At 44.5% G+C, this 15,731-nt stretch overlaps 1 protein-coding gene across 1 annotated transcript in view; it reads right to left on the bottom strand.

The window, feature by feature from the left end:
- The window catches only part of ULK4 (unc-51 like kinase 4), a 1,112,493-nt gene that overhangs the window by 695,307 nt on the left and 401,455 nt on the right, over nt 1-15,731 (bottom strand). Inside the window, exon 22 of the mRNA XM_082258381.1 lies at nt 7,383-7,510. Coding sequence (XP_082114507.1) covers nt 7,383-7,510 — 128 coding nt within the window. The remainder of the gene's footprint in view (nt 1-7,382; nt 7,511-15,731) is intronic.

The following is a 15,731-nucleotide window of genomic DNA, read 5'->3' as shown; positions in this document are numbered from 1 at the left end:
CCTCTGGAAGAAAATCGCCAAGCCCGAGACCTGACCCTTGATAGTACTCAAAGTCAGCTTCTGCTCAACCCCCGTTGAAGAAAGGCCAAGACCCGATCCACCGAGTAAGAACGTGGAGGAACCCAGAGGGACGCAATATAAGACTTCCAGGTATGATGATAGATCTTTCCAGAAGTCGCTTTCCTCGCTTTAAGCAGAGTAGGAATAACAGAAGCAGACAATCCCCTGTCCTTCAGCTCCTGACTCTCAACAGCCAAGCCGTCAAAGCCAGCGACCGTAAAGCAGGATGTAAGATCGGCCCCTGAGACAGCAGATCCTCCCTGAGAGGAAGCCGCCATGCAGCGTTTGCAACCAGCCTGACTAAGTCGGCGTACCAGGCGCGACGAGGCCAGTCCGGAGCCACAAGAATGACCGGAATCCCTTCCGCCTCTATCCTGCGAAGTCTCGGCAGTGACTTGAGAGGAGGAAAGGCATACAGAAGCTGATACTGCCCCCACAGGGCCACCAGCATGTCTGTGGCGTCTGCCAGAGGATCTCGGGATCGGGCAACAAACCTCTGCACTTTCCTGTTGAGTCGGGACGCCAACAGATCCACATCCGGGGTGCCCCAACGAAGGCACAACTGGTGAAACACCTCGGAATGAAGAGACTATTCCCCTTGATCCAAGGTCTGTCGGCTGAGAAAATCCGCCTGCCAATTTTCCACGCCTGGAATGTGAACCGCGGAGAGCGCTGGAACAAAGTGTTCTGCCCAACGGAGGATGCCAGCCACTTCCAAGGCCGCAAGGACACTCTTGGTGCCTCCTTGGTGATTGACACAAGCCACTGCCGTGGCATTGTCTGACTGAATCCGCACTGGACAGCCCTGAAGATGCTCGGTCCAGTGAACCAGGCAAAGCCTGATAGCTCTCAGTTCCAATACATTTATCGGATTCTTCTAGGGACCAGATTCCCTGAGCAGAAAACCTGCTGAGAACCCCTCCCCACCCGGATAGACTGCCATCCGTGGTGACAATCTTCCAATAGATCGGAAGAAAGGATTTTCCTTGAATGAGCATCGGAGATCAAAGCCACCATATCAGGGACTCCCTGGTCTGCTCGCTCAGCAGGATATGATTGTCCAGAGAATCGGCATTCCTGTTCCATTTGAGAAGGATCTCCTTTTGGAGGGTCCTCGTATGAAACTGAGCAAAAGGTACCACCTCGAAAGACGCCACCATCAGCCCCAGAATCCTCATGCAGGTCCGAAGGGACGACCATTTGGCGGACAGCAACAGCTGGGTCGCTGTTTGAATTTTCTGGAGTTTTTCCGCAGGAAGAAACACTTTGGCCAAAGACGCATCCAAAGTCAGGCCCAGATAGTCCAGTCTTCTGGAGGGGACCAAGGACGACTTCTGCAGGTTCACAAGCCACCCAAACTCTGCCAGAGAGGTCATGGTGATTTCCAAATTTGACATCAGAGCCTGCGGAGACTATGCACGGGGGAGGAGGTCGTCCAGGTAGCCCAGTACCGATATCCCCCCATTGCCGCAACAGCGCCAGAACCGGAGCCAAAACCTTTGTGAAGAACCGGGGAGCAGAGGCGAGACCAAAGGGTAACGCCACAAACTGATAATGGTCCTCTCCCACCGCAAAGCACAAAAAACGCTGGTGTCCTGCGTAAATGGAAATGTGAAGGTAGGCATCTTTGATGTCTATGGAGGCCAAAAAGGGAGACCACCACCGTATGAATGGACTCCATCTTGAACTTTTGCACCCGGACAAAACAATTTAGCGCCTTTAAGTCCAGAATCGGACGCACCTTGCCCTCCTTTTTGGGCACTGTGAACAGATTTGAGTAAAAGCCCCAAAAACGTTCCCCACATGGAACCGGAACTATTACACCCTGTTGTACCAAGTCCTGTACTGCCTCCAACAGAGCCCTTAGGCGATCCGGGGACAGTCTCACATTGAAAGAGAAGAACCTTACCAGTGGAACTGATTGAAACTCGATCTTGTACCCCGTCCGTATGACCTCGTGAACCCATTTGTCTTGAATCCTGGAGAGCCACGGATCTGGGAACCGGCAAAGACATCCCCCTACCCCTGACATGGGTGGGGGCGCACCTTCAGGTCGAAGCGGACTTGTCCTCAGGTCTGGAGGAACCTGATTTCTGCTTACCAGACCAGGGGCACTTGGAACCCCCGAAGGGGCCTTGAAGGGTTTCATCTTGTCGACCGCTCCAGAGGAATGAAAAAAACTTCTTGTGGGCTGAAAAGGAGGGTCCCCATCTGTGACAAGGGTCCTTACCCTTGGATGCCTGTGGGAGAAAGGTGCTCTTGCCCCCAGTGAGACCTTTGATAATATCATCCAAGGTAGCACCTAACAGGCGATCCCCCTGAAAAGGGAGATCAGTCAAGGCTTTTTTAGAGGCCTGATCCACCGACCAGCACTTCAGCCACAGCATGCGCCGGATGTCCACTGCCGAAAACGACAAACGACCCAGCATTGGAGCAGTATCCAGTGCGGTGTCGCAAACAAATTGTAGCCCCTGCACCATCTGGTCCAGCAACTCCGACACGGCAGGAGGGAGGTTTCTCCCTCCCAGGTCACGGCGTAGTAACTTGGTCCATTCCGTTAATGTTTGCAAAACCAGGGCAATGGTAAACACCGGCCTGAAGGCAGACCCCGCCAGGGAGAACATAGTGCGGGACACAGACTCCGCCCTACGATCAACCGGATCCCTAAAGGATGGGGAGTCCTCCACCGAGATCACAGTAGCTTTATTCAGCCTGGAGACCGGTGAATCCACCGTAGGCGGCACCGTCCACTTTTTAATGAGGGACTCCTCAAACAGGTAGCGCCTAGCAATCCGCTTAGGCATCCCAGGGGGGCGTTTCCGACGGTCCCACTCTTTCTCAATGATATCGTCAAACCCCAGTGGCTAGGCAGCATTCCTATAAGCCCCCGCAGAGAGAGAGAGAGACCACCCAAGGCTCACCACCCACAGCAAGATGCACCAGAAGTCCCAGTATGTCTGCTCAGCAGTGCTTGTCCTTTCAAAAGGAAGGCCTGCAGAGCAATGTGCCCGGGTCTAGGGAGGGGCTCCACCCCCTCACACACCTCCAGGAACTCCCAACAGTGTTCCAGCTCTGAGGAAAAAACCGAGCTGGGTGTACCAAGATGGCCGCCGCCATGTAAAGCACATGGAGGCTTCAAGAAAATGGCGGCCCCGAGCTGTAAAGGGGGCCTCCGGGGGTCCCCCTCCTGACTGACAGGCGATTGACCGGCAGGTTGGCCCTGGGGAGCCAGGTAGGAACCCCCCACCCCCGCACGATGGCCATCCGCACCGGCTGGACCCCCCACCTTCCGCCCCCTTAGCGGCCTGCACGCAGATCCAGTCTCCCCACATATCCCCATGCGACAGAGACCCCCCAGGAGGGGGGAAAAGGGGAGGTGGGAGAAAGGGGGCACCATAGGTGGGGGGGTGCACAGTGGAACAGAGGAGAACCCGGATAACGGGGGTCCGACCGTCCAAGAGAGGGGCCCGCGTCCATCCCAGAACCTGACATGAGGAAAAGGGGGAACAGTTACTCACCATACCGGAACAGGCGGGCGCCAACTCATGACAGAACCCCTTGCCGCCGTAGTGGGGGGGTGTCGGCCAAAAGAAATGCTGCGATTCGGTTGCAGACCGGTCGTATGCGACCAGGCGAGACGTTTAACCCGTGGGCCAGTCCCCGTCCAGTGGGACTATGTCACAGTAAACCCAGCGCGGAACTAGGGCCTGCACGTGCTCGTAGGCCGGCTGGGGTAACCACTGGAGCTCCCCATCAAGACCGTCACCCAGATCCGGCATAATTGCTTATAGATCTCACAGGAACAATCCGGAGAAAAAAGCTAGCTAAAAAAAATTATCTAAAGCTGGATACACACTATCCAACTATAATGGTTAGATTTCCTTCAGATTTACCTTTTCTATGTAGTGCAAGGGCCTGCCAGATTGCATACAAATTGAAAGTGTTTAGGTTTGACCTCATATTATATGGTTTTGGTAAATCTAAAGGAAAAAGTCTTCAGAAAATCTTATAGTGTGTATGGCCCATAAAAGCTTGCCAGGACCAGAGATCCCAGCAAGGAACTTAGGTCCTTACTCCTGACTAGGCAAAGAAAACTGACATCCTATAGCAGGAAGAGAGAGGGTATACCCCTTGGGGACTGCCCATAGGTGTAGCCAGAAGTATTTCTGCCTAGTGTCCTACTCCTATAGGGGGCAGCAATACCCTACGGATATCAAGATATGAGTCCTGCGTCTGTCAATGAGAAACAGAGAAACAATATTTTTTACTATCTGCTATAAAATGCAGCTAATAAAAAAAAATTAAAAAGTCAAAATTTTTCATCAGATCAGGCCATCGTGTATTCTGCCACATATTTTTGGTAAAAAATATCCCAATAAGTGTATATTGATTGGTTTGCACAAAAGTTATCGCGTCTACAATCTAGGGGATGGATTTATGTGCATTTTATTTATTTTATCTTTTTTTTTCTAGTAATCAGCGATTTTTAACAGGACTGTGACATTGCGGCCGACAGAACAGACACATAACTGACACTTTTGGGGGGACCAGTGACATTACTACAGTAATCCGTGCTAAAAATATGCACTGTCACTGTACTAATGACACTGGCAGGGACGGGGTTAACACCAGGTGCAATCAACAGGTTAAGTGTGTCCCTAGGGAATGCTTTCTAACTCTGTGGGGGTTGTACTTACTAGAATTTTTTTCATAATTTTAGGCCAATATGTATTCTGCTACATATTTTTGGTAAGAATGGAGGAAGCGGCGATCAGCAATTATTAGCGGGCCTGCGGCATTGCGGCGGACAGATCGGACACCTAATTGCCATTTTTTACACCTTTGGGGAACAGTGTCATTACTACAATAATCACTAAAAATTTGCACTGTTACTATACTAGCAACTGGCAGGGAAGTGGTTAAAACCAGGGGCGATCAAAGGGTTAAATGTGTCCCTAGGAGGTGTTTTCTGTGTGGGGGATGGGCTTGCTGCATGAACACAGAGTCCTGTGTTACTAAATAAGAGGAAAACAGGATCCTTGTGTTCTTTACTGACAGAACAGTGGTGTGCCACGTTTACAATGGCAGACTGCCGTTTTGTATCCACGGGGAGCGATTGCGGGTGCCCAGCAGACATCGCAGCCGCCGTACCTGCTGATTGGCTTCTCCTGTGGCCAATTGGCGTGTGCGCGCCCCACTAGCAGTCCCGCGAAGCAACGTACAGGTAAGTCATTTCGCAGGACAGAGCCAACCTACCGCCATTAACTATGGCGGCTGGTTGGCAAGTTGGTAAATGCAACTAGAAACCTAAATTAGCTTTAGATTAGCTTCCTGTAATTTCTTGCACAGTCAGAGTGAAAAAAGAAGGGGCAGCACTGCGATCCAGTCTGCCTTTACTGCATTGCCAGTGCTGTCAATCTAAAACAAGGCGCTCCAAACTGAGTCGGTTAACTGCAGCGGAGAAAAACAATACACTATCCGAAAGGGGTGGATGGATCACAGTACTGATCTTCCTGGCGAGATCACTAAGGTATTCACATATATGAATTTTAGCTGTATATCTGCTTGTCTGCAGTTTAGCTTATTTGATATAAATCAAAACTTAATGCATGTTGAAATCTGTGGAAGGAATGCAGACAATTTAAACTGAAGGTATTTGTTTTACACAAGCAGTGTGACACATCCATAAAGGCAGACTACCCCTCTACAAAGTCACAGTTTTTCTATGAAATGAAACCAATCTAGAATAAATTCTAGGTCAGATGCAAAATAGTTTCCCTAATGGTGTACCATGGGAAAAGTGTTTTAATTATATAGAGAAATGTCACACACATTGTAGTTTTTAACGTAGAACAGGTTTCGTTAATTTGACAGCAGATACCTAGAGCATCCTATCTAGAAGACCATGCAAGAAGATATGAAGGCTACAGAAATAAACCCTGAATGCCTATATGTGAGTCCAACGGCCTTGTTCACATAGGGCGTCCTTCAACGTACGCCTGTGTCAGGCCGTGTTTATGAGCACGGGGATGCACAGATTTTCTGTGAATCCCAACGAGGGTAGTCCCACTGATATTAATTAAGACATAGTGGTTCAGACACAGCAGCTGCTCGGAATCTTACATCTGTGCAGGTGCATGTCCCCAAACTCACACTATTTGCATACAGGGCTGTGCAACCGCACCCACACGGATTTCAAACTGGGGGCCATGCAGCCACTGTTATCTTAGTTGACATCAAAGAGAGTGCCTGCAGTAAACATGACCCTCGGACGAGCGTGTGCTGCATTCCCCCCCCCCCCCCCCCCCATGTGATTAAGGCCTAAATGTCAAGGATGGGCCACATTCAGATCTTGGTGCTGTATCAGATAAAAGATCTGCCCATGCAGGTCTATAATATGAAACTTAGTTAAAGCTAACTCCACTTTTGTTGAGAAAAACTATTCCCCTCTGGGTAATCGATGTACATTACAAGGATTATAACAAACTTTGTTGCAGATTCCTACCTTTTGTTATTCTGAATAAATTCCTGTTTGTTCCTCTGTGCCGAGTGGCTCTAATGGGAGTGGTTTCATAATTATCAATCAGCTGTAGAGTACGAATGAGGAAATCTGCTGGGCCTGAATCCCTTTAGATGTGTTCCTATTGGGAGTATCTCACCAACAATGACATTAATGTTGTAGGGAATGATTGAAATCTGACTTGTACCTTAAGCTGGATACACACTATACAATTTTCTTTAGATTTTTTCCTTTAGACTTACCAAAACCATATAATATGAGGTCAAACCTAAACACTTTCAATTTGTATGCAATCAGGCAGGCCCTTGGCACTACATAGTTGAAGTTAAAACTAAAAGAAATCTACCAGCAAAAGTTGTATAGTGTGTATCAAGCTTTAGTGCAGACTTCTGGGAAAATTGGTCAGCCAATCACACCAGCAGGTAATGATGTTTCTGGGGTGTGGTCAGTACACATTCTGTGTACAGAACTCCAGGTAGCCATATTGCATTGCATTTTTTCTAGAAAATTACAACAGCTGCAGATTCAAAAGGAACGGTAATTTTTAATAACATTGAAATACAATATGTTTTGTGTTACAATTGTATACGCTATGTTGTTTTTTCTTTGCTATTTTTTCCCCACAAAAGTGGACTTCCCCTTTAAGGTTTTCTTCCAAAAACAGCATTTATTTTCGAAAACCTAATTTTCTAGAAAAAAGTTTTGATATTTTTTTTCAGCTTTGATTTAATGTAACCATTATAGTTTTACACTTCAGTAAATCATAAAACAAGATTTACATATTTAATCAGATTAGATGTACCTGGTTTGGCAGCATAGCAGTAACATCTCTTTGTTGTTAATTAAAACTTGCAAAATGACCAGGAAAGCTTTGGCTCGTATTGCTGTGGAAGGGCTTTCGAGAAGACGAACTATCTTTGTAACAAAATCCTGAAAAAGTTGCAAAAATAAATGAGAAGAGGAACATAAATTAGAAAGTGAAAGAAACATGAACGTGAAAAGTAAAATATGCCTCGGCAGGTTGCCATTTCATTATGGTGATAAAAGTAATCAGAAAAAAAAAAAAAAACAAAATGCAAAAATCTTGCATTGTTTAACTAGGTGATCATTAATCAGAGACAGGAGAAATTGAAAATCTAAACACATTAGTTTAAGCAAGATTAGATTTAGTTCTTTGTCTATTAACAGATTGTCAAAGATGAGTCATTTATAAATATGCAAAACATTTTCCAGCTGCACGCTCAAAACCTTTCCTGCATTACAAAATGCGTAGCTTGTGGATGCATTTGATTTGCTTTTCTTACTTGTGAAACTTCTTAGCAAGAATCCACACCAGCTTCGCAGATTGATTTTGCTAGTGGAGTACACCTACATGCAAAGCCTACGCTGAAACAATGCACAATAAGGCTGCATTTACACTTGAGCGTATCGTTTTCGCGCATTTTTACCGTGATTTTTACTGCGATTTTACCGCGATTTTCAGGCGTTTTTGGAGGCAGGCATTGACATCTATCAAAAACGCTGGTAATCAGCCCAAAAAGAAGCTCATGTACTTTTTTCAGCTACAGGCATTTTGCAAAACGCTCAGATGTGAACAGGGGCCATTTAAATGAATGGGGTTTTACTTGTTGGGCGTTTTGGAACGTTTTTTTTTTTAGCGTTTTTGGAGCTGAAAAATACTCAAAAACGCCCAGGTGTGAATGGAGCCTAAATGTCACCCCAAAAATATACTATCGGCACCTCTCCAAGTCGAATAATATTCCTCAAGGAGGTAAAATAAACATTCCTTCTCCTATTTGGTGCTATCACTAATCACTTTCTGCCACTTATACTCTTCCAAAGTGAATGACATCAAGTTTCATTCACCCCTAAAGACTAAGAACATCCTGGGAGTGCAGGGTGTCATGTCACCATGTCATGTGACTTGCTTGAAAATATCTAGAAAGCCTAATTAGAAAAAAAAAGTACAGCTGGGGAGGATGTAGGGTGGATACAGCTCGTGGTTGGGATTCAAAGGGAAACTATAACGGTTTAAGGGTAAGTTTATTATTATTATTTTTTTAATGATAATCTTTTTAAGCTGCCATTTTATGTTTAATTTACTAATAATATAAAACCTATGCACCTAACATGATTCTCAGAGCACTATAGAAGGAGTTGTCTTCAGGCTTTCTCTCTCCTACTGAAGCTTAAGAGAGCAATTTTAAAAGGCAGGCAAGTAAGAGGAGGGGAAGGGGATGAGTCACTGCTCTTAAGCTGGCCATTGATGGTTTAAAATTCTGCTAGTTCAACTGGGTACCGACCAAATTTCACCCAGTGCAACTGGGTACCAGCCAAATTTCAGCCAGTGCAACTGGGTACCGGACAAATTTCAGCCAGTTCAACTGGGTACCGGCCAAATTTCACCCAGTTCAACTGGGTACCAGCCAAATTTCAGCCAGTGCAACTGGGTACCGGACAAATTTCAGCCAGATCAACTGGGTACCGGCCAAATTTCAGCCAGTTCAATTGGGTATCGGCCAAATTTCAGCCAGTTCAACTGGGTACCTGCCAAATTTCAGCCAGTTCAACTGGGTACCTGCCAAATTTCAGCCAGTTCAACTGGGTACCTGCCAAATTTCAGCCAGTGCAACTGAGTACTGGACACATTTTAGCCATTCAACTGGGCACTGGCCAAATTTCAGCCAGTACCGGCCAAATTTCAGCCAGTGCAACTGAGTACCGGACAAATTTCAGCCAGTGCAACTGAGTACCGGACCCATTTTAGCCATTTAACTGGGTACTGGCCAAATTCCAGCCAGTTCAACTGGGTACCAGACAGATTTCAGCCATTAATCTGGGTACCGGACACATTTCAGCCATTCATCTGGGTACCAGACAAACTTTGATCCATCTATGGCCTTTCCTGCTCAACCAAAGTGAATTAAATGATCGACTTCTGTTTAACGGGACTGTTAGAAAACTTTTGTCGATGAGTTCCACCATCAGAATACAATGGCACAGCAGGGAGAATTCTTATATCCACCTCGTATGTGTGGATGGGAGAATCTTTTCGTTTTTGAGCCATCTATTACCTGCCTTACACATTCAGTTGTCTAAGTATATTGTGGTTTAGGCTATTAAGCTCTGTAGGCACTTTTATTTTTCCCAAAGCAGATAAGCTGATGCTAGAATACTTGTGCTCCACCTGCTGGCTGAAAATAAGAATGCAAATTATTCATATTAAATATTTCATATTCACAGATTGTATTTATTTATTTTTATTCAAAGTCTTAATGCAATGCTTACCACTATACATTACTTACAAAGAAAACCTTTTGCTCTTATAGCTGTTTTATTTATATGGTATGAACTATCTTTCACGTTCTAGTACACTTTTTCTTAATCAAAAAATGTTGTTATCAAACCAACTTACGTCCACCCAAAAACTGGCATGCAGTGTCTGCCCCCACATGGAACCTCTCTCTCCTTCAACCAGGGCATTGAAAAGCATGTCAAACAACATATTTCAAAGGGAACGGACCCTTTTTGAAGATACTGGTGCTGATTACTGGGATGATTAAATCTAACCGAACAATGACAGGGCAACTTTTGGAGCTCTTTTCCACTAAAGAAATGTCAATGTAGTCATGCAAGGTACACATTATGCACACAAAGTATGAGTATGACTGATCACTTAGACAAAAAATGCCACACGGGCCAAAAGGGGAAGGAGTGGGACTGGTGATGCCAGAAATCATATAAATCAACAGGAACATTGTTATATAAAAATTATAAATTTACTATTAACTCAAGTTAAAACATCCCCACAAGTGGGACTCTAAAAAAATGGTTAAAACAACCACAAAGGCGATAAAACCCATGTAGCACATCACAGCATGGACTTGACAGTGTTAGTGCGCAGCAGGGTTCAGTCCCATTGATTCTTGTCCAGAGTCTCTTCCATAACCCTTGCACAATCCAAAACTGGGTTATGGAAATCGGAAAGGTGGGTTATGCTATCACAGTGTATGACAAAACAATCAGAGAATGGCTAAACATGAATTATTGCCAGTATTAGTATTTTCTAAACCCCACTCACTAGAACGCAAATATGTTATATGACACAGACTACAGTAGAATTTTAATTGCTGAAAACAAATTTCAAACTAATAATACACAATAGATAAAGAAGATGCTTTAAGTCACTCTGTGTGGTTCTATTACTAAGTAATCTCTCCTACCTGGTTCTGTAGCCTGTTCCGATCCACAGAATTGGGAGGTATAGGCATGACTGGATTTCACCTGCTGATTGATACAGCAGCTACATAGCTAGTCCCAACCCAGCCTGTCAATCAACTTCACTGTTCAGCTGTACTGATGCCAACACTTTTTGCCTAAACATTGAGCTCATTTCCTAGTCCAAGGCTCCAGTCTGTGCTAGTTCCTGCTTTCCTCCTTTTTCAGTTACTGACTTTGGGTTTTATTGTCAAAGCTTTTATTGACTATGCTTGTTTGCTGCCCACCTTGACCTTTGGCCTGCCCCTGTTTCTGTGACTGCCAACTCTATATCATGCTCTGGTTTTAACCTCAGGTCAGCTTCAATCTGTACCAAAGGATCACAGCCTGGTACATCCTCCAGTTAGATCCATCATAACTTGCAGGGGTGCTCTGGTGGAGACCTATTGACGATTGACGTGTATTTTGACTTTGCTCTCTTTTAAGGCTCACATCCTCTCCAGTGTGCAAATAGCACAGGGGGGGCGGGGGTCCACTATCCATCATTACCCATCATTAGCCAAAATACTAGTAAATAAATGAAATTAAACTCCTAGGATATTGATCTGGTCAGTAAAGTAGCAGAGGGGGTTGTTAATCAGTTTCAACTGAAAGAGCAATAAACATGAGTGAATAGAAATGAAATGGTGATATAAAACCGACCAGGATTACCTCATGGCCAGCAATAGTATCCATGAATAAAAGGTCCATAAGTAAAAAAATCTTGAGAGTGAGATGTGGTCCTGGAAAAAAGGGGTTGTATATATACACACCCTAATGTGAGCCCAGGGTGACTCCCAACGCCACGTGAGGCGCTCTGCACAAGGGGAGGCGTCACACACTGAGCAGCCAGAGCCGTCCGAGTGTGTAGCACCAACACCTACGTGTATTGAGACGCCGATGAATACTCCGCGCCGATGGCAAAGTGTGACGTCACAGCAGCGGCGCGGGAAAGTGGCGCCGATGCACTGAGGAACAGTCCACCTCCTCCTCCTGAGGGGGGAGGAGGTGGACCTCTGGGGTGCATTGCAGTTCCCACAATTGGGCGGCGGACGCAGCGGAACCAGGAAATCAGCACAGCCCAACAAAAGACTAAAAGGTTTTTGGACGCTGACATAGCCATGGGCCACCAGCATTCATACATTGCAATATGCTGGTTTTGAGGTAATATACCAGCATGAACCATATTCCCAGGTGGGGATTTCTTTCCTTCTCCCCCTTTGGTCCCATTACCCTATATACAGTTTGAGTCAAGTATACTCCTTGTTATTCATGATGTACATTCTTTTTAGATGTTTCATTGTGCATCCGCTCCTGAGGAAGTAGCATTTGGTCTACGAAACGTGTCGAGAAAATTATGATGCCAATATTGTACTGAACATACCCAGTTCATCTTTTATGACATTTTTATTTATATGATTTATCCATCTGTTCAACCGACCTATTGTAATGTATTGCATTGTACTACCATGTTCTTTGTTATTGATTTGATTCATTTTGGCGATGTATTTAAATTTTTCATCATGTCATTCCATTGTTTATATGTGTGCTACAGGGTATTTTATGGCACCTTAATAAAATATTGCTATTTCAATAAATGATCCCTATGAATGGCCTATTTTATGCACTGCTTCTCATTTAAAGTCCCAACCCCCATTTTTTATTTCTCATTGAACCAGGGATGGAGACACCCATTGGTGTCTCATCTAAAGTCCCAACCCCTCCCCCCCCCCCTTTTCCATCATGCGATGTTGAGGGTAGGACCATTCATCGTAGCTGTCCCAATGTAGGGTTTATAGTTTTTTATTTATTTTTTTCTGTTTTATATTTTCACCTATATTGTATAAGGATTTGTTTACAAAATCATTTTTTTAATTATTGTGTGGAGAATTTCTCTTTGCTGATTTCAAACGGTGAAGTCAGAATTATTTTAGGGTGTTTGTAAGCTGACAGATTCGCTAAGGCTTTCTCACTGTATCAAAAATAAAAAATCATGGTTGGAGTTCCACTTAAACCAATTCAGCTACAAAAGATTTAACCCCCTTTCATGACCAGGTCATATTTTGAGATACAGCACTGCATTACTTTAACCACTTCTATACCAGCCCAATTCTGGCATTCCTCTCCTACATGTAAAAATCATCATTTTTTTGCAAATGTTTGGGGGTTCTGATGATTACAAGGAATGTAAACATGCCTTGTAATAGGAAATTACAGATCCTCTTTGTGGAAAGATTTGGGGTCTATAAAACCCCACATCTCTCCTCTAGGCTGGAAAGCCTGAGATAAAAAAATAAAATAAATCTTAGCCTTTCCAGCCGAACAAACGGCAGTGTTTACAACTGCCGGGGCCGAATGTGATGTCATTATGTTATGCCCGGCCTCTGAGAGTCATAGAGATGACCTGGAACCAACCTTGGTCAGCTCTATGGTAAACTTCCACCACCGGCGGATCCCTTCTCTGGCTCACCAATCACACAGGCAAGTCGGTAAATTATCAGAGGGCAGCGGGAGGGGGGGTTGTCCCCTTCCGACGCCTGTAAAAACAATCAAGCGGCTGAACTGCCTCTTTGATTGTTTTTTTTTTTTTGTGCAGGGAATTGCAGGCAGACAAAAAAAAAAAAAAAGATATCTGAATGATGCCTGTAGCGACAGGCATCGTTCAGATATCTCCACTGAAAGCCCAGGATGTCATATGACGTTCGGTGGTATGAAAGTGGTTAGCTGACAATTGTGCAGTCGTGTGATGCTGTACCCAAATAACATTTACCAGTATGTCTTTTTTTTCCCACAAATAGAGCTTTCTTTTGGTTGAATTTGATCACCTCAGCGGTTTTTATTTTTTGTGCTATAAACTAAAAATGGAAAAAAAAAACATTTTTCACTTTCTGCTATAAAATATATCCAATGAAAAAAATGTAAGAATCCCATTTCATAAATTTAGGCCAATATGCATTCTGCTACATATTTTTGGTAAAGAAAAAATCCCAATAAGCATATGTTTATTGGGTTGCGCAAAAGTTATAGTGTCTACAAACTATGGGATATATTTATGGAATTTTTATTTATTTTATATTTTTTACTTGTAATGGTGTCAATCAGCAACTTATAGCGGGACTGCAATATTGTGATGGACAAATTGGAAACTGACACTTTTTTGGGAACGAATACAGTGATCAGTGCTAAAAATTTGCACTGTCACTGTACTAATGACACTGGCTGGGAAGGGGTTAACATCAGAGGCGATCAAAGGGTTAACTGTGTGCCTAGCCTGTGTTTTTGTACAGTGTGGCAGGTGCTTTTACTAGGGGAAGACATGGATCCTTGTCCCTGCTTTGCAGGAACATAGGATCCATGCCCTCCCCATTAACAGAATGGAAATCTGCCTTGTTTACATAGGCAGACTGCCATTCTTACTGTGTACTGAATGATCTGCAGATGCCGGCCAACAGAGTCCACCACTCCTGCTGTGTATAATCACAGGAGGAGCCAGCGGCGCACATTTGCACTCGCTACCCAAAAGTGCAGGATCACGTGAATGTATATGTACGTGCTATAGGATGGTCGGGAAGCAGTTAAAAGTTTAGGGATTTTGCTGGGCATTTGTTATTTTCTACAAATGCATTTAATGCCCGCTGTGGCCAAAAGGTACAATTTACTGTTTTTCTGCAAATCTGAGAAAGTCAGACTCCAATCTATTTTCTGGAAACAATACAAACAGAATTTATGGCATTCTATTCTATAAATTGTTTCGAAGCAAAGTAATTGCACAATGTATTAAAAGCCCTGCGACTTATAAGAATTATGTGCACACTGTTGTGTCAGGTGTGTGCCCAAACAGTTTAATCCATATTGCTACCTTATTTGAAAGAAAGAGAATATTTGACAAGGTTATTTTAAATATAGTACAAAATAAATAAATATGAAAATGTAGTCTTAATAAAAAGATAAGTTCACCAAATCAGGTACCTCAATGGCCACCAACAAGATTGCTTCCCAGTATCGCATACCCCTCAATAAATCTGCCGAGCAATCTTTCCACCTAAAACCAGAAGTCTGCTTTGGGGATAAAGATGTAGCCTTGACTGAAGGCTAAAGATAGTTCCAGACCTCAGATGGCAGCCATCCAATGTACAATACGATCCCCAAATTATTTTTATACAAAAGATCTTTCCACAAACACTTTTTACAATGACTGAATGTGCACATTTGCCTTTGAAGGGAAGAGATGCACTTTGACGGCATCTTAAGCTCTGGCCTATGCCAGGACAAAACAGTGCTCTCAGCCAATGGAATAACTCTTTGAGTAAACTGTCTGTAAACATCGGTTTACAGCTGTGCATTCCAAGTTCTCTGCTGCAAGGTTCATTATTGTTCAACCTGCAAAAGGCATTTTACTTTTGGACTTCAAATATATGTAATGTGATCACAAATAGGATAAAGAGAATGAATAGCATTTTGTACAATTGTTTTAATATGTTTGAGACTGAAGGTTTAACCACTTGCCGCCCGCCGCCCGACTATATACGGCGGCGTCAGCCCCTCCCAGGCAAAGTGACATACCGGTATACGTCACTAGCCTGGGAGCCAATAGGGGCAAGTGCGTGGGGCCGGAGGCGCACTCCTGCCCCCGCTCGTTCACTAGGAAGCCCGCGCGTGTGACCGGCGGGCCCGATGTCCGCCGGTCACTCGCGATCGTCGGGTAGAGAGGGGGAAAGGCAGGCGGCTAATGTAAACAATGCCGCCTGTCATTCTCACCTGTGTAAAAGCACAGATCATACGGTCCTGCTATGTAGGACCGTAGATCTATGCTGTTACACACACAGCCACATCCAATGACAGTTAGAATCATGCCCCTAGGACACACTTAACCCCTCCCTCTCCAATAAAGTTA

This window comes from Pelophylax lessonae (assembly GCF_965119305.1).
Source record: "Pelophylax lessonae genome assembly, chromosome: 5".
Lineage (NCBI taxonomy): Eukaryota > Metazoa > Chordata > Amphibia > Anura > Ranidae > Pelophylax > Pelophylax lessonae.
This window is presented reverse-complemented; position numbering and strand designations above follow the sequence as displayed.